Source organism: Ictidomys tridecemlineatus, chromosome Y (assembly GCF_052094955.1).
Source record: "Ictidomys tridecemlineatus isolate mIctTri1 chromosome Y, mIctTri1.hap1, whole genome shotgun sequence".
Lineage (NCBI taxonomy): Eukaryota > Metazoa > Chordata > Mammalia > Rodentia > Sciuridae > Ictidomys > Ictidomys tridecemlineatus.
The window spans coordinates 1,785,411-1,810,656 of record NC_135494.1 but is presented as its reverse complement, the minus strand read 5'-3'; the positions used below and the strand labels follow the sequence as shown (position 1 = coordinate 1,810,656).

Here is a 25,246-nt window from a genome sequence, read left to right as displayed (position 1 = left end):
AAAGTGTTACAACCTATTTTAAAGAGCAGAAGTTTTGTCCCTGATATGAATCATTTTATATTACAGAAACTGGGAAAACTGAATAAAGCCCCACATTGCTTATCCACAGGATTTTTTACAGTATGAATGCATTCATAAAACTAAACAAATTAGAACACCTGAGCCTTTTTATTCCTTACATGCATAGGATGTATTCATTTTGGCCCGAGTCTTTCCAAAAGAATCTTCTCAGTCCATAGAGGAAACCGAAAATATAAGAACACTTCCCACATTTCTTATATTCACAGAGCTTCTCTACATGAGTAGTTTCATATGTGAAAAAAAAATAGTCAGAAATATATTTTGATCGGTTGTAGCAAATCTCCCAGATTCAGAGGGCTTGTTTTCCAGTGTGAGGGAAATGACTTTGAAGGCAACAAAGAAAATGGATTGATTTGTCATATTTTTTATATTTAAAGAGTTATTCAGTCAGATGTGGTGATATATGCCTTTAATCTCAGAGATGGGGAGGCTAAGGCTGAAGGATCACAAGTTTGAGGCCAGTTTCAGCACCTTCACAAGACTCTAAGGAACACAATAAATAACTATCTCAAAATTAAAAAAAAAAAAAAAGAAATACCAATGTTGCTCAGTGTTAGAGTTCCACCAGGCTAAAGCTCCATTACTATATGTGTGTGTGTGTGTATGTATAAGTATATATGTATGTATATATATATATATATATATTTGGCAGTGAGCCTTTTCTTGTCTTTGAAGGTGGCAAGAAATACTGATTTAACCACATTTCACATTCAAAGGATTTTTCTCCAGTAAATTTTCTACATATTTATGAGGGAAACAGTAGTAACAGTAGACTTTGCCAATTGTTTTCATGAGTAAAATCTCTCTACAGTATGTGTTCTTCAATGTGTGTAAAGATGAGGTGATGTAGCAAAGGCCTTTTCACATTTTTGATATTCATAGGGCATCTCTACAGTATGCAATTTTTCATGTTGGTGAAGGTTAGAGGATGTAGCAAAGGCTTTACCACATTGTTGACATTCATAGGGCTTCTCTCCAGTATGTGTTCTTAAATGATTTTGAAGGTAAGTGGACCGAGTGAAGGCTTTACCACATTGTTTACATTCATATGGCCTCTCTCCAGTATGAGTTCTTTTATGTGTTTGAAGGTGAGAGGACTGAGTGAAGGCTTTTCCACACTGCTCACATTCATAGGGCCTCTCTCCAGTATGTGTTCTTAAATGATTTTGAAGGTAAGAGGACCGAGCGAAGGCTTTACCACACTGCTTACATTCATGGAGCTTCTCTCTTGTATGAGTTTTTACATGTATGTGAAATTTACAGGATTTAGCAAAGGCTTTTCCACATTGTTTGCATTCATAGGACTTCTCTCCAGTATGTGTTCTTTTATGGTTTAGAAGACTATAGGACTTAGTGTAGGCTTTGCCACACTGATTACATGCATAGGGCTTCTCTTCAGTGTGAGTTATTCCATGTCTGTAAAGATCACTAGATGTAGCAAAGGCTTTTCCACACTGCTTATATTCATAAGGCTTCTCTCCAGTATGCGTTCTTCTATGTTTCTGAAGGTCAGAGAACTGAGTGAAGGCTTTGCCACACTGCTTACATTCATGGAGATTCTCTCTTGTATGAGTTCTTACATGTACTTGAAATTGACAGGATCTAGCAAAGGCTTTTCCACATTGTTTGCATTCATAGGGCTTCTCTCCAGTATGAATTCTTTTATGGTTTAGAAGATGAGAGGACTGAGTGAAGGCTTTGCCACACTGATTACATTCATAGGGCTTCTCTCCAGTGTGAATTCTTTCGTGTCTGTAAAGACCACCGGATCTAGCAAAGGCTTTTCCACACTGCTTACATTCATAGGGCTTATCTCCATTATGTGTTCTTTTATGGTTCAGAAGATAAGAGGACTGAGTGAAGGATTTCCCACACTGCTTACATGCATAGGGCCTCTTTCCAGTGTGAGTTTTTTCATGTTTATGAAGCTGATGGGATCTAGCAAAGGCTTTTCCACATTGTTTACCTTCATAAGGTTTCTCTCCAGAATGTGTTCTCTGGTGTATTCTGAATAAACAGGGATGAGCAAATTGTTTCCCACATACCTTGCATTTAAAACGTGTATTCCCACTGTGCCTTATCGTGTGAGTTGGAAGACTTGTGAGTGTAATGAAGATTTGATCACCTTGTTTATATTCATAGAATCTTTCCAGAATGAGTTTCTGCATGTCTCCTCAAAAAAGATGGGAAAGGAAAGGCTTTCCCACATACCTCACATTTAAAAGGTTTGCCTCCACTGTGTGTTCTCATGTGTCTTTGAACACCTGGGAGAGAAGAAAAGGCTTCACAACATTTTTGACCTTCATGGGGTTGCCATCCATAAGTTTTTTCATGTCTTTGAATGTCACTGGGACAACTGATGTCTTTCCCACATACTGTACTTTCATAAGGTTCATCTGCAGATTGTATTAACATTTGTCTCTGAACACTTTCAAGAGAAACCAGAGATTGCCTGTACTGTTTAAATTCACATGGCATTTCTTCACATTCCTCATGCTTGTAGAATTTGATTCCAGAGTGAGAACTCATCTGCCTATAAAGGAATGAAGGGCATATGAAGTCTTTTGCACACATGATGCAGTCATTTGGACTTACTCTATTACACTATTTCTATGTCCAGTTGAAAATTGGAATCTCATTGAAAGTTTCCCCAAACTATCTTCTTTGCCTTTGAATTTCAAGATATAACTTCTTTGAAGAACAATACTCACATTATCAGTGCTTAATTCATGCATGATTTTCTATTTATTTATAGGTTTTAGGCTGAAATTACTACTAACATCAGGTAAAGGCTAGAATAAGCTATCGTTACTACTAACATCAGGGAAAGGCTAGGTTTTCTGACTTGTACAAAGTGCCTAAATCTAAAGAAATTGAAAGAAAGTAATCTTTTTCAACATAGCTTCCTTATGGCTAATATTCAAATAGTGTTATTCACATACACAATTCCATACCACTTTTTGCATGTCAACAACTTTGAAAAGACTGAATGTCTTTTACAGTTATGTAAATATTTTTGGTAAAAAATGTAAGAAAATAAGTACATTTCAACTTGTGCATATTTCTTTGGTTGGTTTGTTTTAAAATTTATATGATATTCTCAGATTCCCTCCAGGATTTCTCTTGTGACTATAATTACCTTAGATTGTTTCCAGAATTTTCGACCTGATCTTCAATTTTCTTGTCATTCCATTTGTTTCCTAAAATGACAAACCAGAAAAAACTTTTATAAATTTTGAGGAACTAGTAATGCCTTTACGTGCTCTTTATGCTAAATAATTCACCAACTGATTGCCTTTTCAAATTCTACATAAATGATCAAAATCTTCATAAGTTCTCTAGTTGATTAATTAAATAATCATCAATATTACCTATAAATGCCAGGTTTCTGAAGACTTCCAGCATCACGTCTATGTAAAGGTTCTTCTGAGATAGATCCAGCAAATGCCACTCTTCCAGAGTGAAGTTCACAGCCACATCCTCAAAGGTCACTGAGATCTTAAAAATGCCACAAATGTGTAGTGTAGTCCAGGATACACTGACAGCTTCATAAATCTATACTTAACATGCATGCTATTCAGATGATTCTCTCACCTTCTGATTAATTCTACAATTTGGTTCATCAAATCTTTGTGGCACTCAATTCTTCTCAGACATTCCAACACTTGAACTGGGCCACTTGGAAGGCAAAAAGCAAAGTGTTTTATACCGTTCCTTTGGTAAGTTCACAGTAAGTAAGGTGGGCTCCTGGTTCACTCCTCACTTCTGGGTTGGTTGCACCTCTATTAAATAGGTGTCTTATAAATACCTCAATGGAACAAAGATGTCACCTTGTCCCAACAACAACGTTAAAAAGTTTTGAGACTCAAACAGGTCTTCTTAATAAACAACAGGAACTACTATTCTAAATCTCATTGCAACAATGAATGTCCAACAGTTGAAAAACTCTTATGAATAGAAGTCAGTTCACTACCATAGGAACATTCATGTACCTCATGGCCACGTTCTGAACAAAACTCTTTGAGCAAGGATGCACCACATGTACAATGGATGTCTGTTGTGAAAGAGTTTTCTAGTGCCTGTAATGATGCTGGTGCAAATAAACCTAAGGTAAAAGCATTTCCAGATTGTGGTAAAGCAGCAGGGTTGCAACCCAGAATCATCACCTATCTAACACAGTTTGGGTGTGAAACAGGTCACTCCATGTACATCTGTGAAAATGCTGTGAATTCTGTCTCCACAATGACAGAAAAGCCAAAAAGATTATCTAGCAGAATGTGCCCCTGCCACTGATACACAACCATACTCAAGGACTTAAAACAGGTGACCTCCTAAGCAGCATAGTATCAGCAGAGGTGAGCAAGAGACCCAGAGGAAGCTTTCAATGTGCTGTTCTTCTCAGCATGAAAAGATTACAGACACCAGGTGTCTTGGACACAGATCACAAAGATGGTCCAGGCAAACTGGAATCTAGTTGGCAAAGGGCATGACATACCACTATTCTGTAGAAAAAAAAAGTCCATTTATTATACATTCAAATGTGAAAGACTAAAACACTTTTAAGATGATTACAAAAGGTTTAAACTATTTATTTATTTATTTATTTCGGTGGGGCAAAATAAAAGAAAAAAAAAAAGAGCAGAGATTGAACCCATGGCACTTAACCACTGAGATACATGCTCAGCACACTTTTCATTTTAAGGCAGTACTCACTAACTTGTTCAGGCCCTAGTAGGTGGCTGCGGTTAGCATCTAAAATAATGATTCTCCTCCTTGAGTCTCCCTAGCTGCTGGGATTACCAGCAGGCACCCCTGCACCAGTGAAAATTTAGTTTTTAAAAAAACAATAAGATAAACAATTTTATAAAAATGATATGCAGTAAATACAAAGATAAGCATGCATACCAAAATGATACAACAGGGGGCTGGAACTATCACAGTACTGCAATGAAATAGAACAGAACAGAAAGTCGGGAAACATTTTGATTCTGTCATAAGCTAGAAGGTAATAGAACCCCAAAATAACCTAACACACATATAGCCAATTGATCTTCAAAGAAAGAAAGTTATTTACATCCAAGATTGAAATGGTTCCAGGGAGAGAGAGCTGCTCCACACATACCTCCAGAGAAAAGTGGAAACACAAGCAGAACCATCAGAACAAAAACATCACCATGGCCAAAAGCCATGAAAGGATCCCAACAGCTCCATAAAGCAGTCACAAGGAAGAATGGAGAGCAGCAAGCAAAGTGTGACCTTCTCTAGCCCTTCAGACTGACCCTCTCTGGTACAGGACAGAGGCCCAACATCCCAATGTGAGAGCATGGTCACTGTCTCCAGAGTGCACACAGCAGATCTGATGTAAGTTTGGTCAACTGAAACTAAAATCATTATGGAACTATATTAATGTCTAAAACAAACTCTCCCTCTTCTGTTTCAGAAGTGGTTATTTTGAAAAATGAGCAGAAATTCCTTAAAAGAAATTAAGTAAACAAACAGCCTGCATTAGAAAAGTATAGCAAATCATTGTTTACTCTCTCAACCATCAACTAAAATCTGATTAAAAAGAAGCTTCAGAGAGAGACCAGACTCCAGAATTCCTGGGTTAAATTTTATATTTATGTATTTGTTTGTTTACATTTTATACCAATGATTTAAAGGGGCACTTAACAAATGAGCAATTTTAAAATATTATTTCGAATTTGAGAAAAAAAATTCTAAGTAGCTCAGCACGTAAGTTGTTGAGGATGGCTTTGAACTTGGGATCCTCTTTTCTAACACTCCTCAGTGGCTGGGATTACATGTATGTATCACTGTGTCAGCCATGAGCTAAACTTTACAAATAACTGTCTGGAATTATTAATGTGCACGGACCTGAAACAAAGTAGAAATACATCAGGCAGAAACATACAAAACTGTCCAGAACAAGGAAGATTCTGCAGTTACACTTTGAGACATCACCACAAGTCTATAGGGTCTGACACCACACAGCAAAGCAGCAGACAGCAGGGCTTCACTGGCCATTCAACAACAGCAAAACACACAGTCTTCTCAGGATCACAGCAACACTCCCCAGAATAGGCCACATTCTGAGCCATAAGCCTCACCTCGGCAAGTGTGCAACACCAGTGAAATCCTAAGTATGCTCAAAGAACATGGGAGCAAAGCAGAAATGAAATTAGAAGCAGCTGGAAAGCCTCCAGGAAATGGGAGATGCAACACAGGACTCTAAACAGACTCAGGAGAAAGAGGTGATGCAAGGGAAAACTTGACTTTGTTTAGAAAAATAATGAAATGTAAAAGTCCAACATGGGAAACAGCATAGATGTTGTGTCAGTGGTATCTACAGCATCCAAAACATTATCTAAGGGATCAAAAACACATTTCAGAAAACGAGAGAAAAAAAAGCAATCATTAAACCTTCCACTTAAAAAAACAAGAGAATGAAAAGCAACATAAGTATAAATTAAGCACAGGCAAATAACAGAAAGGGTATTGATGAAACCACAATCAGGAAGTCATCAGTCTGCAAAACCAAGTTCTTCATAAGATCAGCATCACTGATAAATTGATAGGAGGATAAGGAAACAGAGCACAGGGGTGAGGTTATGGCTCAGTAAAGAGCTTGCCTAGCACCAGTGAAGCACTGGGTTCAATCCTTACCACCACATCAAAGGAAGTAAATTAGTCTAAGGTATAAGAAATACTATGACATTAAAGTAAAAAGACAACAGAGGACAGAGAAACTACACATTAGAATTAAAAGAGCCATTGTTACCATTCATGGGCCCTTCAAAAATATCATGAACATGTGCTCGATAAAAATTAGATAACTTAGAGGAACTGGCCCAATACTTTGAGAGAAACAATCTCTTATAACTTACACAGAAGTACAAATACACAAAACAGATGAGCTCATGCCTACTGAAGAAACTGACTCAATAACTGATTACTATCCAAAAGAAAACATAGGTACTCCTAGTGTCACCAGTTGCTGTGTGCGCATGGAGGACCGAGCTAGCTCACAATAAACACCTCTTTGCTGCTTAAAAACAAAAACAAAAACATAGGACTCTGATACATCATATAGGCTTCCAAAAGGCAAATAGGAATAACCACCAAATTTTCTACATTTCTTTTCTACCATGAAGAAGCAGAAAAAACAATTTCCAGTTTCTTCTGAGGCACATGTTACAATATTAACAAAATGAACATGATTAAATAAGGGAGCTATGAATTACTCTCATGGTCATAAAAGCTAAATACCTCCACAAACATTACTTAACTAAATACAAAAATGAATAAAAAGAATCATACAACAATTCCAAGAGAGAATTATTACACCTATGCAAGGTTGATTAAAAATTTAAAAACTAATTAACATCATCCATGACAATAGAAAGCTAAGTAATAAATATCATGGTTATATCAATAGTAAAGAAAAAAGTTGAGAATAATGAAGAAATATACCGAAGGTCAGAAAATCACAAATTTCTCCAGAGAGACACATGAACATTTACCCTATGTGAAATAAATCAAAGAATTATGAACATCAACAAGATGATATCAGGGTTGTAAAGCACAAGGTTGACAAATAGGAAAATTGTTATCCTGACGGCAGCAGCAAGCTGAGCACAGAGGCAATGCCAGGGATCCCTGAACTAGTTGAACTATTTGCAGTGACAAGAGTCAGGAGGATCCCAGCTTTGTGGCCAGCATGGGCTGTTTTACAAGACTGTCTCTAAATAAATAAATAAACAAAAAAATAAATAGTACTAAAAATGTAGGTTAATGATAGAGCACCCTTGAGTCCAACACCCAGCACCAGAAAACAAAACAAAATATTAGCACAAACATATACCAGTTATATAGCACACATACACACAAAGAAAGAAAGCAACACTCATATATAAAACTGAAAAAAAATCTGTATGACAAAAAGTGCAAGTTTTTAAGGAGAGAAGAAAAGACCAGGCAAATATGTGGAGATATTTCATGTTCATATGGGAGAAGCTTCAGTGTAATCATCAATTATTATCAATTTTGTTATGGATTCAATAAAATCAAAATAAAATACCTTTTATGTTTCATTTACAGTCATAAAAGACCCATAACAAAAATCACAATAATGAAAAATAATTTCAGAAAATGGACATTATCTGAGGTTGAAACTACTAAAAGGCTACAATCATCAAGATAGTGTGGTATTTGGCACAGTAGAAATATACTCCACTGGTATTTGACAAATAAGCAAAGGAGAAATCACTGCAAAATATACACTCTAGAAAAGTGTTGGCAAAGCAACTGTACATTAGCATGAAAAGAAATGGAGAATAGTTCCTTCACAAATGTCACAAATTCGGCTCCCAGTGGAGACTCAGTTTACAAATATGACACAGGGCTGGAGCTGCAGCTTTAGCAAAGTACCTGGCTGGCACTTAGGAGGTTGTGGATTCTCTACCTAGCACCAAAATATTGCCTGTACATCCTCCAAATAAATTCAAAATGTAGAACTTCAAAAAATAACACAGAAGTACTTACAAACAAATATAGACTTGGCATGAAAGCTTCATATGCAATATGAAAAACATAATCTGTGAGTGAAAGACTAGTAAACAGAACTATCAAATTGAAGTTTCCATTTTTCAAAAGATAAACTTAAGACAATAAGAAGACAAGCAGAAAAACTGGAAAAATGTTTTCAGAACACATAATAACAATGGACTGGTGTTCAACATACATGAACAACAACTTAGTAAGAAAGCAAGCAACCAACTTAAAACTTGGCAGAAGATCTGAAGAGAAACTCACACAGGCAGCACAGAAAGACAGTGAAAACGTAAATCATCAAGAACTCTTTCCCTGTTCATGTGAATGGAAAGGGAACAGATACTGTGGAAGACACTCATGTGCTTACAAAATCAATATTGTGCACTCTACAATTAACTCAGGGGCACCTTTCAAGAAGTGAATGGAAAAACTACAATGTTACTACACAAAGAATATCACACATAAAATGAGCTCTCCAGCCTGGAAAGATACAGCGCCCTTCAATGCACACTGGTAAGTGAAAGAAGCCAGTCTCAAATGGCCAAGTGCAGTAAGACTCCAAGTCAACATAGTTCTGAAAAAGGCAACCTTATGGAGGAACTGGCATGACAATGGGTGCCAGAGACTTAGGGCATGTGTAGAGAGGAAAGTTTGAAAAGTAAGAAGTGAAAAAAAGAAGAATCACAAATTCTCAGGGCAGTGAATCTCTTCTGTATGACCTTGTCATGTAGAATACATGGCACACACACAAGGATATCACAAAGAGGAGGAAACCTAAGGTAATGTATGATTTGGACTGATGATCATGTGTTGCTTCATTCGCACTCTTCATCAAATACACTCAACTGGATCATTAACTAACAAACATCCTACACCAATGCCAGATGTTGAAAACAGTGGAGACTATAAGCTGGATAAAAAAGGGTGTATGATACTATGTGTAATGGCTCACTTGAATTGTCGCCTTGATTGGATTCAGAGATGCTGATGATAATGAAACTTTTGAGTGGTTCTATGAGGGTGTAACTAGGAGTGATTGCCATGTGGGATACCACAATGGATAATGTCCCTAGATGTGTGCATCATCAACTAAATAGGATGATGGCTTGGATGGAATAAAAGTTGGAAGAACAAGGCAGCAGCATCAGAGCAAGCTGGATTCTTTTCAGATGGCTTTTCCTCTGCTGCTGTGATCACCTGAAGATATCAGACTTTCCCTTCTTCACTCTTCCAAGCAGATTCTGCCAGGATATTTCCAGGGAGTGTCCAAAAGCACTGGATCACAGACTAGGGTACCACCATCAAACCCTCTTTTTCTGAAGCTTAAGTATCTTGGACTGCACATCTTCTACTTCTATAGCTCTCAAGCCTGAAAATGGCCATTGTGGACTATCCAGCTTCTGGTCATGTAACATAATCTAATAAATATCCTTTTAAAATTATTCTTCCTCTCCATTCTGTTCATCTAGAGAACCCACTACACAATAAAAGCCTACAACTACTCTAAGAAATGACTTAATTCAATAAAAAAGTAGATAAACCACACCATGGAATATTCACAAATTATACATAAGAAAAAATATTATGTAATAAATACACTTTCCATAATAACGCAAGAACAAAGAAAAGTGGATCACACACACACACACACACACACACACACACACACTATTGAGAAAAGAAAGAAAATGGATTTTCAATACTGTTTTCATCTGGAGAAATGGGTAATTTGTTTTTAAAAGTCATTATAATGGGATTCATCCCAGGGATGTAAGGTTGCTTCAACACACAGAAATCAAGAAACATAATTCATCCTATTAATAGAATTAAACACAAGAATCATATGATCTCAATATATGCAGGAAAAGCATTTGACAAAATACAGCATAACTTCATGTTCAAAACACTACAGAAAATAGGGACAGTAGGAAAACACCTCAACATTGTAAAACTATATCTGCTAAATCCAAGGCCAGAATCATTCTAAATGGGAAAAAAATGAAAGCATTCTTGATGAAAACTGGAGCAAGATAAGGATGTACTTTTTTACCACTTCTATTCAACATCATCATTGAAACTCTAGTCAGAGCACTTAGAAGAAAAGAAATTAAAGGGATACAAATAGGTATACAAGAACTCAAACTATCAATATTTGCTAATGACATGATTATATATCTAGAAGATCCAAAAAATTCCACCAGAAAATATAAGGGTTTCATAAATGAATTCAGCAAAGTAGCAGGATATAAAATCAACAACCATAAATCAAATGCATTCCTATACATCAGCAATGAATCTTCTTCAATATAAATTAGAAAAACTATTCCACTCACAATAGCCTCAAAAATAAAACAAAATACCTGGGAATCAATCTAACAAAAGAGGTGAAAAACCTCTGATTTAAAATATAGAATACTAAAGAAAAAAATTGAAGAAAACCTCAGAAGATGGAGAGATCTCCCAAGATCCTGGATAGGCAGAATATTGTCAAAATGGCCATACTACCAAAAGTGTTATGAGATTAATACAATTCCTATTAAAATTCCAATGAAATTCTTCATAGAAATAGAAAAGTCAAACATGAAATTTATTTGGAAAAATAAGAGACTCAGAATAGCTAAAGCAATCCTTAACAAGAAAAGTGAAGCAGGAGGCATCACAATACCAGACCTTAAACTACACTTCAGAGCTATAGAAAAAAAACAATGCTGCAAAATATTGGCTTCAAAATAGATTTGTAGACCAATGGTACAGAATTGAGGACACAGACACAAACCCACTTAAATATAGTTATATCATACTAATCTAAGGTGCCAAAAACTTTCAGTGGAAAAAAGAGAGCCTATTAAACAAATGGTGCTGGCAAAACTGGAAATACATATGTAGCAAAATGAAATTAAACCTCTATCTCTCAATCTGCACAAAAATCAACTCAAAATGGATCAAAGACTTAGACACTATTATCAGAGATTTTGCGCCTAACAGAAGGAAAAATAGGCCCAAATCTTCACACATTAACTTAGGATCTGAGTTCCTTAGCAAGAATCCTAAAGCACAAGAAGTGAAATCAAGAATCAATAAATGAAATGGATTCAAATTAAAAAGCTTCTTCTCAGCAAAGGAAACAATAATGTAAGAAGAAAGCCTACATGATTGGAGAAAATCTTTACCATATGCACCTCTGATAAAGAATTAATCTCTAGGATATATAAAGAACTCAAAAAACTTAACACCAAAAACCCAATAACCCAATCAATAAAGGGCAAAGGAAATGAACAGATATTTCACAGAAGAAGAAATACAACTGATCAACAAATATATGAAAAAAAAGTTCAACATCCCTCGCAATTAGAGAAATGCAAATCAAAACTACTCTAAGATTTCATCTCAGTACTGTCAGAAAGACGATCATCAAGAATGCAGGCAACAATAAATATTGGCGAGAATGTGGGGAAAAATGTACACTCATACATTGCTGGTGGGACTGCAAATTGGTGCAACCACTATGGAAAGCAGTATGGAGATTCCTCAGACAACTGGGAATGGAACCACCATTTGACCCAGCTATCCCTCTCCTCAGTATATACCCAAAGGACTTAAAATCACCATATAGATAGTGATGCAGTCATGTCAACGTTTCTAGCAGCTCAATTCACAATAGCTAGACTATGGAACAACCTAGGTTTCCCTCAATAGATGAATGGATAAAGAAAAAAAAAATATATATATATATATATTAATGGAATATTACTGAACTTTTAAAAAGACTGAAATTATGCCTTTTGCCAGTAAATGGTTGAAGTTGGACAATATCATGTTAAGCGAAATTAGTCAATTCTATAAAACCAAAGGCCAAATGTTTTCTCTAATATGTGGATGCTAATTTACAATAAAGTCAATGAGGGGGGGCACTAGGGGAAAATAGTGTTACCTTAGATTAGGTAGAGGGAAGTTATTGGAGGGAAGAAGAGGAGATGTGGGGATGGGAAAGAGTAGAATGAAATAAACATTATTATTGTATGTATATGTGTGACTAAATGAACAATATGATTCTGCAAGATGTACACTCAAAAAAATGAGAAGTTATTTCCCATCCATTTATAATACACCAAATTATATAAATACATCCTACTATCATGTACAATTTTTTAAAACAAATTTTAAAAAAAATTAAAAATATAAACTATTTTCTTCAGATATGGTGGTCAGTGCTTTTAATGCTAACTGCTTGAGAAGCTGAGGCTGGAGGATCTCAACTTTCAGGATAGGCTGGGTAATACAGCCAGATGCTGTCTTATAATAAAATTTAAAAGGGCTGGAGATGAAGAAGAGTAGAATAAATCAGACATTATTACCCTATGTGCATATATGACTACATGACCTGTAAGAATGTACATTATGTACAACCAGAAAATGAGAAATTACACTCTACTTATGTATGCTGTGTCAAAGTGCATTTTACTGTCATGTATAAGTAATGAAAACCAAGTAAAATAAAGAAATAATTTTCTGCAAAAACCAACAAAACAAACAAAAAGGGCTGGGGATGCAGCCCAAGATTCAGTATCCCTAGTACAAGTAATCAACTGCTTTATTTTCTTTAAAGCAGTTATTTTACCCAGACACGGGAGGTGCCAAGTGATTATTCTTTACCCTCAAGTATGATATTCAGAAACAGAAAACAAATGCTTTCAAAAGTGTTATTCTTGCCAGGGATACTGGAACAGGCCTATAATCCCAGGGTCTCAGGAGGCTGAAGCAGGAGGATCACAAGTTGGAGGGCAGTGTACAAAACACTTGGAATAAGATCTCAAAATTTAAAAAGAGGAAAACAAATGCGTGGCTGGGATTCCACTGATAAAGCGTCTCTAGTTTTGATCCCCAATACAAAAACAAAATATTCTTTCCAATATTTCTCTAGAGGAAAAGTGAAAATTAGTAGGCTGTGTTCATTTGAAACACAGGAGGAAGACCAGATATTTATGACGGGAAGTGGAAAAGATGGGACATTTTAGAACGCAGGAGGCAACTGCAATTTGAAAGACCTACAGCAGCTTTTGGAGGAACTAAACTGGGGGAAGGAAAGTGGATTTGGGATCCTGCTTCCTACACGTTTGGAAGAGTGGGGGCGGGCCACCAGCAGGGAGGGGAGGGGAAGCTGGAGTCCTGAGCTGCCCATTCAACAATGGAAGCCACGGGTCTGGGCCCAGGGCCACCTGCCAGCGGAAACTTGGCCTCATGCTCCGCAGTTGACCTCAGGACCAGCCCACCCATAGGGGCCAGAGAGCAGAAGCCCAGTGCCATCCGCCATGGAGGATGAGGCTGCACCCTCTGCACCAACCTCGCGCACCCAACATCCAGCTCACCCCGCGGGACCAGTGGACAGAGGCTTAGGGTCAGCCACCAGGAGGTGACTTCAAGGTTCTACTGAAGCCAGATTTAAAGTTAGGTAGTCAGTGTAGTTAGGTAAATCGGGTATAATATCGAGTGAAATCTAAAATGGAGGCCATGCTGGGAATGACGCAGGGAAAACACAGGACAATTCATGGAATGTGAATGAAGTCCCTGAAAGGCCTTAGGCCAAAGTCCACCTGGAAGAAGTATTAACCAACAGCCCCAACAGATTTGGAGATAGCCCATCCCAGAGAAGTGATAAGCCCATCCCAAAAGGTAATAATTAGGCCCACCTGTGTCCCACCCCTCGGGCCCTCCAACCTACATTTCATCACCAAAACTATAAAAAGGGGAAACATCCGCACTTCCATGGATTCCATTTTTTGGGTCCCCTTCTTCCTCCAGGAGAAGTCTTTTCTGCTGTCCTTTAATAAACTTCTAATCTCTACTCTGACCATGCCTCGGTGTGCTTCTTTGGTGTTATTCTTCAACATCGGGGAAGCAAGAACCCGTCACCGGTCAACAGCGGTAACACTACCATCCAGCCCAACCCCCAGGACCAGGGGACAGGGACCCAGGGCAACCTCCAGAGGAGACTCCTTCAGGCTCTGCAGCTCACCCGTTTGTGGGGCCCCAAGGCAGGTGCTGACCCCGTAGCTCCAGCCCTGGACACAAACTCACCATTTTTGTCTTCCTTGGGGACCCCGGGTTCTCTCGAGGAACCTCCGGGAACCAGAGATGGAGGGGGCACAGGCTGCTCAGAATCACCTAGGCCTTTTGGGCAGAGCACGAGGCGCCCAGAAAGGGAGGAGTGTAGTTGGTCAGGGAGAAAAGCCCGCGAGATTTCCAAAGCCCGCCCTTTCTCGGATCTGATTGGACACTTCCAACCTAATGTCTCTGATGGGCCGCCTCTAGGCATGCCTCTGCATTGTGACTGACAGCTGAGTTTATCCAATCACTACCTAAAACTGGCTAGAGTGGCAGATCCTTGGCCCCAGCCCTTTTCAGGTGCGACTTTTTAGCTAGGCTCAGAACTAATCCAGGTGGGAAGCCTTTGCTTGGAACCTGGTACAGTTGGTAACATCTGGGATTGAGCTCTGGCTGAGGGAGACTGCTTTCCCAGCATGGGTGATGCCTTGGGTTTTAACCTCACCACAGAAGCAAACAACAATTAAAACAAACCAACAAACAAACAAACAAAAAGTTACTTGGGGGAGGCGGAGGCAGGAGGAGCCCAAGGTTCAGGTCAAATCTACAAACAGGGAGATCCTAGCTTAAATTAAAATAAAGAGGGTTGGGGATCTAGCTCAGAGGTCAAGCCCCACAGGGATTATCCCACAGAACCTCAACGAAAAAAATACCTATATACATATATAGTATCAGCTGGTGCGACCCCAGGCAACTTAGCAAGACAGTCTCAAAATTTTTGAAACAATATTTAAAGTTATCACATATATCACACATGTGTGATATCTAAAAATGAAACGAGTTTGACAGTTATTTCAGTAAATCTCCTCACCTGCTGGCCACTGATCTTGAGAGAGCCTGAGCAATTGGTGTTGGTAATTGGGCTCAGTGTTCTCTCCCCAGCAGAATGGGGATGGAAGGAAAGCAATGTGCCATGGAAATAAAATGGGTACTTTGTGCTTAATGTAGGTTTTCTACATTAAGACTGTAAAGTTTTCCACATGCGGCACACTGACCCAAATTCATTCTACCTAAAAATATCACTCATGGATAATAGAGGCAGGGGGCTAATTATGAAGAGTCATATTCCCACAAGTTTAGAAGAGTGGCCACATGCCAGTTGAGGGCTGAGAACTCCAGGTGCTTTTTTTCCCCCCTCTGCGCTGGGCATTGAATCCGTGGCAGGGGCACTGTAACACTGAGCCACATCCCCAGCCCCCTTTTTTATTGTGATACAAAGAAGGTGGGTGGGAGCATAAATGTAATGGGTTTGAGAATAAAAACTCAGGATGGTGACTTCAATTTACTATTGACAAATGAAGAAGAAGACAAATAAGAAGTTTAGACTGGGCATGGTTGCACACATCTGCAATCCCAGTGGCTCCAGAAGCTAAGGCAGGAGGATTGCCAGGTCAAAGCCAACCTCAGCAATGGTGAGGCGTCAGCAACTTAGTGAAACTATGTCTCTTTAATAAATACAAAAAAAAAACACCAAAAAACGAGTATTTAACAATACTCGTGATGTGACTCAGTAGCCAAGTTGCTGTGAATTTATTTCCCAGTACCATAAATAAATAAATAAATCCTAATTAAATCATTTGTGTCCTTTTAACTCCCTCAAAAGACATTGAATTACAGAATGCAATAAGTATTCTAGCCAGTTACTGTTTAATCTGAAATTTGACAGCTATATGACATGTAAAAAATAATATGCAAAAATTAAATGAAAAAAGGATTTACAGCAGTCTGTGTAGGAGGGTGGAGATATATATCATATAATTTGTTTTTGAAACCAGGGATTACCCTCAGGTCTGCCTAAACACTGAGCCAAATTTTTAGCTCTTTTTATTTTATTTCTTTTTCTTTTCTATTTTTTTTGTTTGTTTGTTTGTTTTGAGACAGGATCTTGCTAAATTCTTTAGGGCCTCACTAAGTTGTGAGGCTGGTTTTGAACTTGCAATCCTTCTAACTCAGCCTCCCAGGTCACTGGAATTACAGGATGCACCACAGTGCCCGGCAGTGTATTTCTTTAAATGACCCTATGGGAGACAGTAAAACCCAGGTGATGATCCAGAAAAAGGTATACCCCATAGTATTCAGTGAGAAATGAAGGTGGGTAAAAGGACCTTGTGCACCAGAAAATAAAATGCTGACTGTACTGTTTTCTGAGTGCCTTCTCCTACAAACATTTCATCTTGAAAGACCATCAGTAAAACATGTGTCCTTCTCTGTACATTTGTCTCTCAGTCTTTTGTTATAGTTAAAGCTCATTTCAGAGTTTCATAAACTGACTTCCAGACCACTCATGTATAATCAAATCAAGCCTTTATTGAAGCACACCAGTGGCGGCTGACCACAACATAAAGCTGTTTCCCTGATCAGCCTGGAACAATTGCAAGGGTGCTTCTTATAAACCTGAAAACTACAGAAGGGATGTTCGGGTTCTAGCAATGAAAGCAAGCCAGGTTACAGAAGCAGGAGAGTGCAGTCAAGGGGCAGGAAGCCTAACCAATCACATTAGCCCAATCCCCCCAGTTACTGAAACAGAGCCTGTTACCCTAGTTATAGAAACAATACCCCATTGGATAGTTCCGTGTTCTTAAAGGTTTCTATAGCAAAAGGAAAAGAACATCTTGCCCCAATCAAGATGTTCTTTTCCTTTTAACTGTTCTACTTGGCACAGTTATTTCACAGGATGAAGTCATAAAACAAAATGGAGTCACATTTGCTCCTACTATCACACTTTTAGGGAACAGAAAGATGACAATGGTGGGAACAGAAGGTTAAAAGAATAATCCTATAAAATGAGAAAACTGTGCTGACCCCTATTTGCATTTTTTGCTAAAAAGCGATTTACCTTCGATCCTGCCTGGTCTAAGTAGGCAGGTTACATCACATTCCTCAGCAAACTACTTGTGATCTGCATAGGAAATGCAAGCAGGACTCACCCTAAGAGGAATCAGAGTTACTTTGCAGGGAGAGATTTTTTGAGACTTTTCACAGGCCAGATTTTGAAAGATAAGGTTAGTTCGTTGGACAAGAATCCAATGAGAGGTGGCTGGGGTTGTGGCTCCGCAGTAGAGCACTCGCCTTGCATGTGCAAGGCCCTGGGTTTGATCCTCAGCACCACATATAAATAATAAATCAAATAAAGTTATTGTATGCAGCTATAAAAAAAATAAAGAATCCAATTAGAACTGCTCATCATGAGCCAAGGTGACATCTCCTTTCTCCATCAAAACTGACACTGCTCCAGCCTAGGCAAGCAGAGCCTTCAAGGAATTTTGCTCTACGTGGCATATAAACCATGTCACTAGGATCCCCTATAATCCTCAGGTTTAATGCATCATAGTCAGAACACCCAAAGAATTAAAGGCCATACTAAAAAAACGGGGCAGGGGGAGGAAGGAGACTCTACCCAATCTCCTCTCAATGCATTGAACAAAATCTTATTTACTTCAAATTTTCTTTCAATTTCAAAGTTTTCCATGGAAACCGCCAGCCACAAACATAGGCCCCCTTCACTGTGCCCTGCCATTTACCTATAATCTCCCAGCTGGATCCCATCAAAAGTGCATGGAATGGTCTAGCGACTCTCCTAAAACTGGGTCCAGGGTTTGTACATGTTGACAGAAGCCTCACCCCATCTGGGTGCCTGCAGTGAAACTGCCTGCCACGTAAATTGGGCTTTGGTCCCTTGGCCACCAAATTAGCGGTGGTCAATTGGGAAGGAGCCCTATCTAAGCTCTTTTCTAATAACTCTGGCCTGATTGATCCTGAGGTAGCCGTACAAGGACCACCCGAGCAGGGGAACACCAGCACTCCCACGCCTGCTCGGCCGAGTGCTTTCTCCGTCGTTGATAATGAGACCTACAACCAGGACCGTCCTCTCTGTTTTGCTCTTGCTAATGATACTTTTGTAGATCAATATAACAAGTCCTATGCTGGCTGTCTCTCACTGACACTTGGTAGTTAACGCTACCAATTGCCATAGACACCTCCCCATGGCAATTGCCAGAAACCCTGGCTGCCAACATGCCCAAAAACACTCTTTAGAAAGCTCCCCTCTGATAATGACAGCACCCCAAAAAAATCCATGTGTGGCAGCCACACCTTATCTCCTTGGAAAGAGAAATTTCTCTTGCGAAGATCAATACCTAAGCACCTGGGTGGGCACAGCTCCCTGGAATGTAACCCATGTGCCCAAATACCATGTGGGCTACGAAGTAACTGCTACCTGGGACAATCTATCATCAACCACTATGCAGGAAATCAATCTCGCATCACACCAATATTGCTGGCCACTAGACCCTTCAAATAGGCGTCAGCAGGCTGCATGAATAGGTCGATAAAGGCCCTAAATGCAACATATGCCTTCATCCGTAAGTATACCCATATCCACTGTGCACAAGCTTGTGTCATGCCACCCTTGCCATGCTCATAATCACTGCCTCTGATGGTGTAAATATCACTCATGCAGAGATCCCTTGTGCAGTCAATGCATCCTGCTGCCTCCCAACCTGTCTACACCGGCTATGAAAGCTAAATGTGTACTGATCCTCAGATGCCCCCCGCAGCCTGGCTTCCAGTGAACCAGTCCAAGGAGTGGAGGAGTCCATGGGACATGCAGAGGAAGCATCCTCTGAGTGAGATCCTGCACCGGACAAGGCGTGATATTGGCCTCATCATTGCTGGGATTGTTGCGCTAGTGGCCGCCATCGCCGCCACAGCCACTGCCACTGCTGCGCTCACTCAGGGGATCCACACGTGGACACTGGAAACAACGTGTCCCCTGTGTGGCAGCAGCCTTCGCCTCTCAAAATGACTTAAATAAACTGAACTGAACCACTATTTGCCTCATTTAGCAAGAACCAGACCTCCACCAGGAGCCTCGAGGTGTTCTGTTTATGTTGCTAAGGCTCACGGTCACCCTGAATTTCATAGTATTTGCGTCACCCAATACGCTGTATCTGACAATGGAACTTTGCAGTTCTCCACTTTTTCTCAGTTCATGAAGGGCGCTTGGGATGCTCACTGTGTTACGACTGCATGACGTCAGTAAGGCCAGGGTCCAAATCAAGGGGACTAAGTTGTCTGTCTCAACAGCCTCCTCTTTCTTCCAGGGATTGGCTGAACATTGGAAAAACCTGAGAGCCAAGCTACTAACCCTTATAACGCTATTACCCTGGCCCTACTGAGTGTGACAGTAATAATTTTTTTCTTGTGTTGTGAGACGCTTATGCAAGCATTTGAAGGCCACCAAACAAAAATAAGGGATGCTAGCAAAAGTCCTTGTGGCAAGTCTGAGGGGTAGATGTGGGGAGAAGTGCATGGAGAACTGCATACGTGGCATACATGAAGGGCACCTGAGAGGCAGGCCACTCCCCTCCAGCTAGAAGTGTGAGCAGCAGACTGCTCACCCTGTCGGCCCCTCCCTGGGCGTGAGGCCACTTGTTGCAGACCCTGCACTTGCTCCATGGCCTGCTACTTGATTGGTTGTGGCTCTTCAGAGCTTCTTTTGTGCCAGCAGTTGCTCAACAGAACAGCCTTGGAATCATCAGTAGGCCAGAGGGAATATTGGGGGGCCTACTTTGGTCTCCTAGAGTTGTTCAGAAGTTGTATTGGTGGCTGCGTGTAATGTGCTTAGCTGCTGCCCGAGTGTATACACATGGTAACTGCCCAATAAAATCAGACCTGCTTCCTGCTTGGTGTTTGGAGGTCTTGATTCGTGACTCTCTAGCCACACTGTCCAAGACCCTGTTCCGTGTGCCTCGTTGCTGGATGAGACAGAGCCCACACAAACACAAAGGCCCGGTTTCCTTGGAAGCAATGTACAGAAGCAAACGCAGGGACCCAGACATGGAGCAGTGCACCAGACACACAAGCAGGTGGGGATTGAAGATTGAACACCACGGAGGAGGCTTGTAAAACAGCGGTCATAACACAGGACGGCCATCAGGGGGCACTCTGCTCACGGAGAAGTGTTGAAAACAGGCCCCTTGCATCAAGGAGAGGATTCTAAATGCAGGAACCTGGATGAAGCCTCTGCACAGGAGCACAGCCCAGAGAGCAGAGAGTGACTGCAGAGACGTGAAAGAGAGGTCTCAGGGCGTGTTGGCAAGGAAACTGTCCCCATTAAGGGCCTGTAGGCTGGCTGGGGATTAAATTGGCAGTAAGAGAGATTCATGGAGAGAAGCTACTCAGTCCCTTGCATGTGCAGGTGCGTCTCCCTCAAGTAGAGACCCAGAAAAAGGCCAGGTTTTGAGGACTGCGGAGCCTCTGGAGTACAGAATGGAACCAGCGGGTGTCTGGGATGGTGGAGAGGATGACAGGAGGGAAGGGAGATAGGTGGGGGAGCAGGTCTTGGGGTCAGTGTTGGGTGGGAGAGGCAGCCCGGCTGGTCAAAATAATAACCTTGCTTTAATTTGATTTTAATTTGAGCCAGTGGTCTTTATTTGCCTCCTGGTCTAACACCCTCCCCTGCGCCACACTCACTGTTGTTTGTGTTCCTAGAAGCTGCCATTGTCGCTGGAGTGAGATGAAAGAGGAATTTTAATCTCTAAGAATCTTTTTAAAATAAGCTGTGTTTCTCCAAAAAGAGAATAGTGAAGGAGGAAGGTGAGAGCTGAAGGGACTCAGGTCGACCAGCAGCCGGGCAGGGCTGGGAGCTGGAGGGCTGTGCCTGTGGCTGGAGGGCACCAGGGCAGAGCAGGCTGAGCAGACAGACATCAGTCATGGCTGGGGTCCATCCTGATGGGTGGCTTTTCCTGTCTGAGGTGTAAATCCTCAGGCAGTAGCTGCTCTCTGGATGTCACACTCTCAGGTCTCATTGAGGTGAATGGGTCTGGAGGGATCTAATTGGAGGCCGCCTTCTCTCTGCTCTGGAGAGGACAGAACAGCTTATGCCCACCCACACACAGGCCACCATCCCTGGTGCTGTTCACCCCCTGAAGACACCTGGCTGAGTCCTGCTGTTGTCCTCAGTCATCTCTCTGTGATCCTTGTCCCTCCACAGGAGCAACTCTGTGGAACAGGCACTTCCTGACCCTGCTCTTCCAGCCAGAGGGCGCCTGAGCCTGCCGAGGGGGAGGGTTCTGCCATGCCTTGGGGACAAGTGGTCCATCTTGACCCGCCTTTGATCCTTGACCTCTGCAGAGACCCTTGGGAGACCTGTGTCCTCATGCCTGACTCGGAGCCCTGGTTCCACGAGGTGGTGGGCAGAATCCAGCAGGCTCATAGTTCACACCCAGCCCATGGCTGGCTTGCCACATCTCCACATGCTCACCACTCAGAGCTAAGGGACCCTCAGTTCCAATGTGGCAGCTCCAGACACACTCAGGTCATTGCACTGGTCAGAGGGCTGCTGGTCACTGTATTAGTCTTCCTGGGCTGCTGTAACCAAACACCCAGCCTGGGGCCTTCAGACCACAGACCCTGACTACACATTGATGACCTCAGGCCACCACCCAAGCTAACTCCACCTCTGCCTGATGGCCAAAGCCAGCTCCAGCCCAGTGGATCTTGGGATAAGGAAAGAGATGGCAGCTGGCCATCGCTAGGAGCCCTGCTTCCTTCCCATCGCCCATGCTGTGTTGAACACAAAGCCAGCACATTGGGCAAGCGGTGTCCCCAGTCACCAGCCCACCTTGACACCTCTGAGTTCTTCAGCATCCTCTGGGCTGGGTCACCTTCTTCAGACCCAGCCACACCCTTGACTCTGTTGACTTTGTAGCCCAAGTCCCCACAGAAGCTCCAAGTTCTTAACTTACTAAGTGTCAAGCTTTGAATTATGCAGATATATCAACAAAATTATTACTTTAATTATTATTATGACTATTGGTACTGGAGATTCAACCTGAGGTGCTTAACCACTGAGCTACATTACTAATCCTTTTATATATATATTTTATTTTGACAAAGACTCTAAGTTGCTTAGGGACTTTCTGAGTTGCTGAGGCTGGTCTCCAACTTACAATCCTCCTGCTTCAGCCTCCCAAGTCACAGAATTACAGTGTGCGCCACTTCAAAATAAATATTGACACAGGCACATTAACATAGGTTGTAAATTATAAGGTAGAGCTTATCTGTTATTGCATTATAATTATACTGTTATTATTAAGTAATGAGATTCCATGCTATATTCTCTATTTAACATTCTATGGGTATTCCCTATATGGAGCAATGAGACACAGCAGAATCAGGGCCCACCCGGCTGCCCCTTCCCACACAACCTCCCTCAAACTCTGCTCCCCAGGAGCCAGCTCCCATGGCCCTAGACCATTTCTAACCCATGATCGTGCTCAGTCTGTTTGATAATCTGCCTAGCAGCACCCAACTTGCTTTCTTCCTGTGTTCTTAGACATCTCTGCTCCCAGGACTGAAGGTCTCCTCAAAAAATATAGTGTTATCTGCTGTGGTGTGGCATGCCTGTAATCCCAGTGGCTTGGGAGGCTGAGGCAGGAGGGTTGAATTTGGGGGCCAGTCTCAGCAATGTAGTGAGGGCCTGAGCAAATGGGCAAGACTCTGTATATAAGATATGAAAAAGGGCTAGGGATGTGGCTCAGTGCTTAGGCTCACTGTGCTCAATCTGCAGTACCAAAAAAAACAAAAATAAAATGAAGATAAAACAATCCAAACATCCTACTGGGCTGCTAATCTAGGATAATCTTGGCTGATGAACTGAGCATCGGGGATGCTGGTTGCTATGGGAAGAATATGCTGAAATACAGTGCAGTTTTGTTGATGGGGTGGTGTTGTGTGTTTAATTATTGGAAAAATTTATTGAAAATTGACCAATGCAATTAAATTTCTTAGTGTTGCGGAACTTAGCACCAGAAATAATCATTTTCCAACTGTAAAGCTAATGTCTTAGCCCTCTCAAAAAACTTGAGATGATTCTGAGTTTGTGAGGGTTTTCCTGGGGCTGTTATAATTAATAACCCAAAACAAACAGACTGAAATAAAAAACTTCCACCCCTCCCCCAGCCCTGGAGGGCAAAGGGCTGAGACCAGTGGTCACAAGGAGGAGCTCCCTCCACAGGATCCAGGTTGGCTCCTGCCTGCCTCTCCCAGCTCCTGGGGCTCCAGGTGGCCCCATGATTCCAGTCTCTGCCTCTGTCTCCATGTGGCTCCATCTCTGTGTCTGTGTCCTCTCTCTGTCTCTTGTGTGGACACTGCCATTGCATAAGGGCCCCCTGACCCAGAAGGAACCCATCTCAGGACCTTTCACTAACTAGCTGAGCAGAGACCCTGTTTCCACACAAGATCCCACTCAGGGGTTCTAAGGGCCAGATGTGGACAGGACCCCCCTCTTACAATGGTGTCCAGCTCCCTCCACAGGCTCCATGGAAGCTCCTTCCTGCCTCTCCCAGCTCCTGAAGCTCCAGGTGGCCCTTGGAAGAACAATGTGGTGGCCTCTCAAAAGCTTAGGATTGAATCACAATATGACCCAGCAATGCCACTGCTGTGTTTGGACCAAAAAGATTTGAAAGCTATGGGTCCAAAAGACATTTGCATATCTTGAGTTCACAGAAACCCTGATCCCCAGTATAACTGGGGACTAGGGAAAAAATTATGTCTTAGTGGGGTGTGGGGGAGACAGGGCCAAAATGGGGCCAAAAGAGATGGTCTGAGTGGGGGACTTTGAAGGCCAAAGGATCTTAGAAAGTGCGGCGAATTTTTTTATTTTGGCTAAACTGTGTACGTGATGTCATATATGCTTGAAGAACTGTACTCTGTTCTGAGCCCTTTATTCTCAGGAATAGCAAATCACTATCATTACTCAAATCCATCAGCATGCATCTGTGTACATATCTATCCATCTGTCTATCTACCAGCCATCCCTGCTTCCACCCATCTGCCCATTTTCTCTCCCATGCATCATGGATTTGTGTATTTGCCCACCCATCTACCCATTCATCCAGCCATCCATTCAGACATACATACATCTTCCCATCAGTCCATGCATCCTCCCACCCATTCACCCATCCTTCCATTCATCCAGGGGCAATTGGGCACTTCACCACATCCCCAACCCTGTTTTGTATTTTATTTAGACTCAGGATCTCACTGAGTTGCTTAGCACCCTATTTTGGTGATGCTGGCTTGAGCAAGCAATCCTCCTGTCTCAGCCTCCTGAGAGGCTGGGATTACAGTCCTGCACCACCATGCTTGTACTTCTTATTTCCTCATTAGTCTGATAACAGGTTGGAGTCACCATCTGGGGTTATTTTCTCAGATCCATCACAGTTATGCTCCCACCCACCTTCTTTGAATCACAATGAAAAGGGGGACTGGGGATGTAGCTCAGTGCTAAAGCGCCCACACCCTCAATTCAATCTCGACATGGGGGACAATAAAAGCACGTGGAACTCAATTCTCAGCTCTGGGCAGCTATGTGCCCACATTTCCACACTTTTTACATAAGATCCCCCCTTGTCCATGGACAATATTGTTAGGTAGAATGAATGTGATGCACTGTGCAGGATGTGAAAGACTTCAAAAAGTCCAACTTAAGAGAAGAATATAAAATTGT

The 25,246-nt window shown here is 41.4% G+C and overlaps 1 protein-coding gene across 1 annotated transcript; it reads right to left on the bottom strand.

Annotated features, from left to right (window-relative positions):
- Positions 1-735: 735 nt before the first annotated feature.
- LOC101958986 (uncharacterized) lies at positions 736-19,188 on the bottom strand. Its single transcript, XM_078035545.1, is given in 5 exon segments — positions 736-2,088; positions 3,221-3,281; positions 3,453-3,636; positions 14,645-14,799; positions 19,002-19,188. Coding segments are annotated over 5 exon segments (1,806 nt in total). The 3' UTR covers positions 736-869.
- Between the last annotated feature and the right edge of the window lie 6,058 nt (positions 19,189-25,246).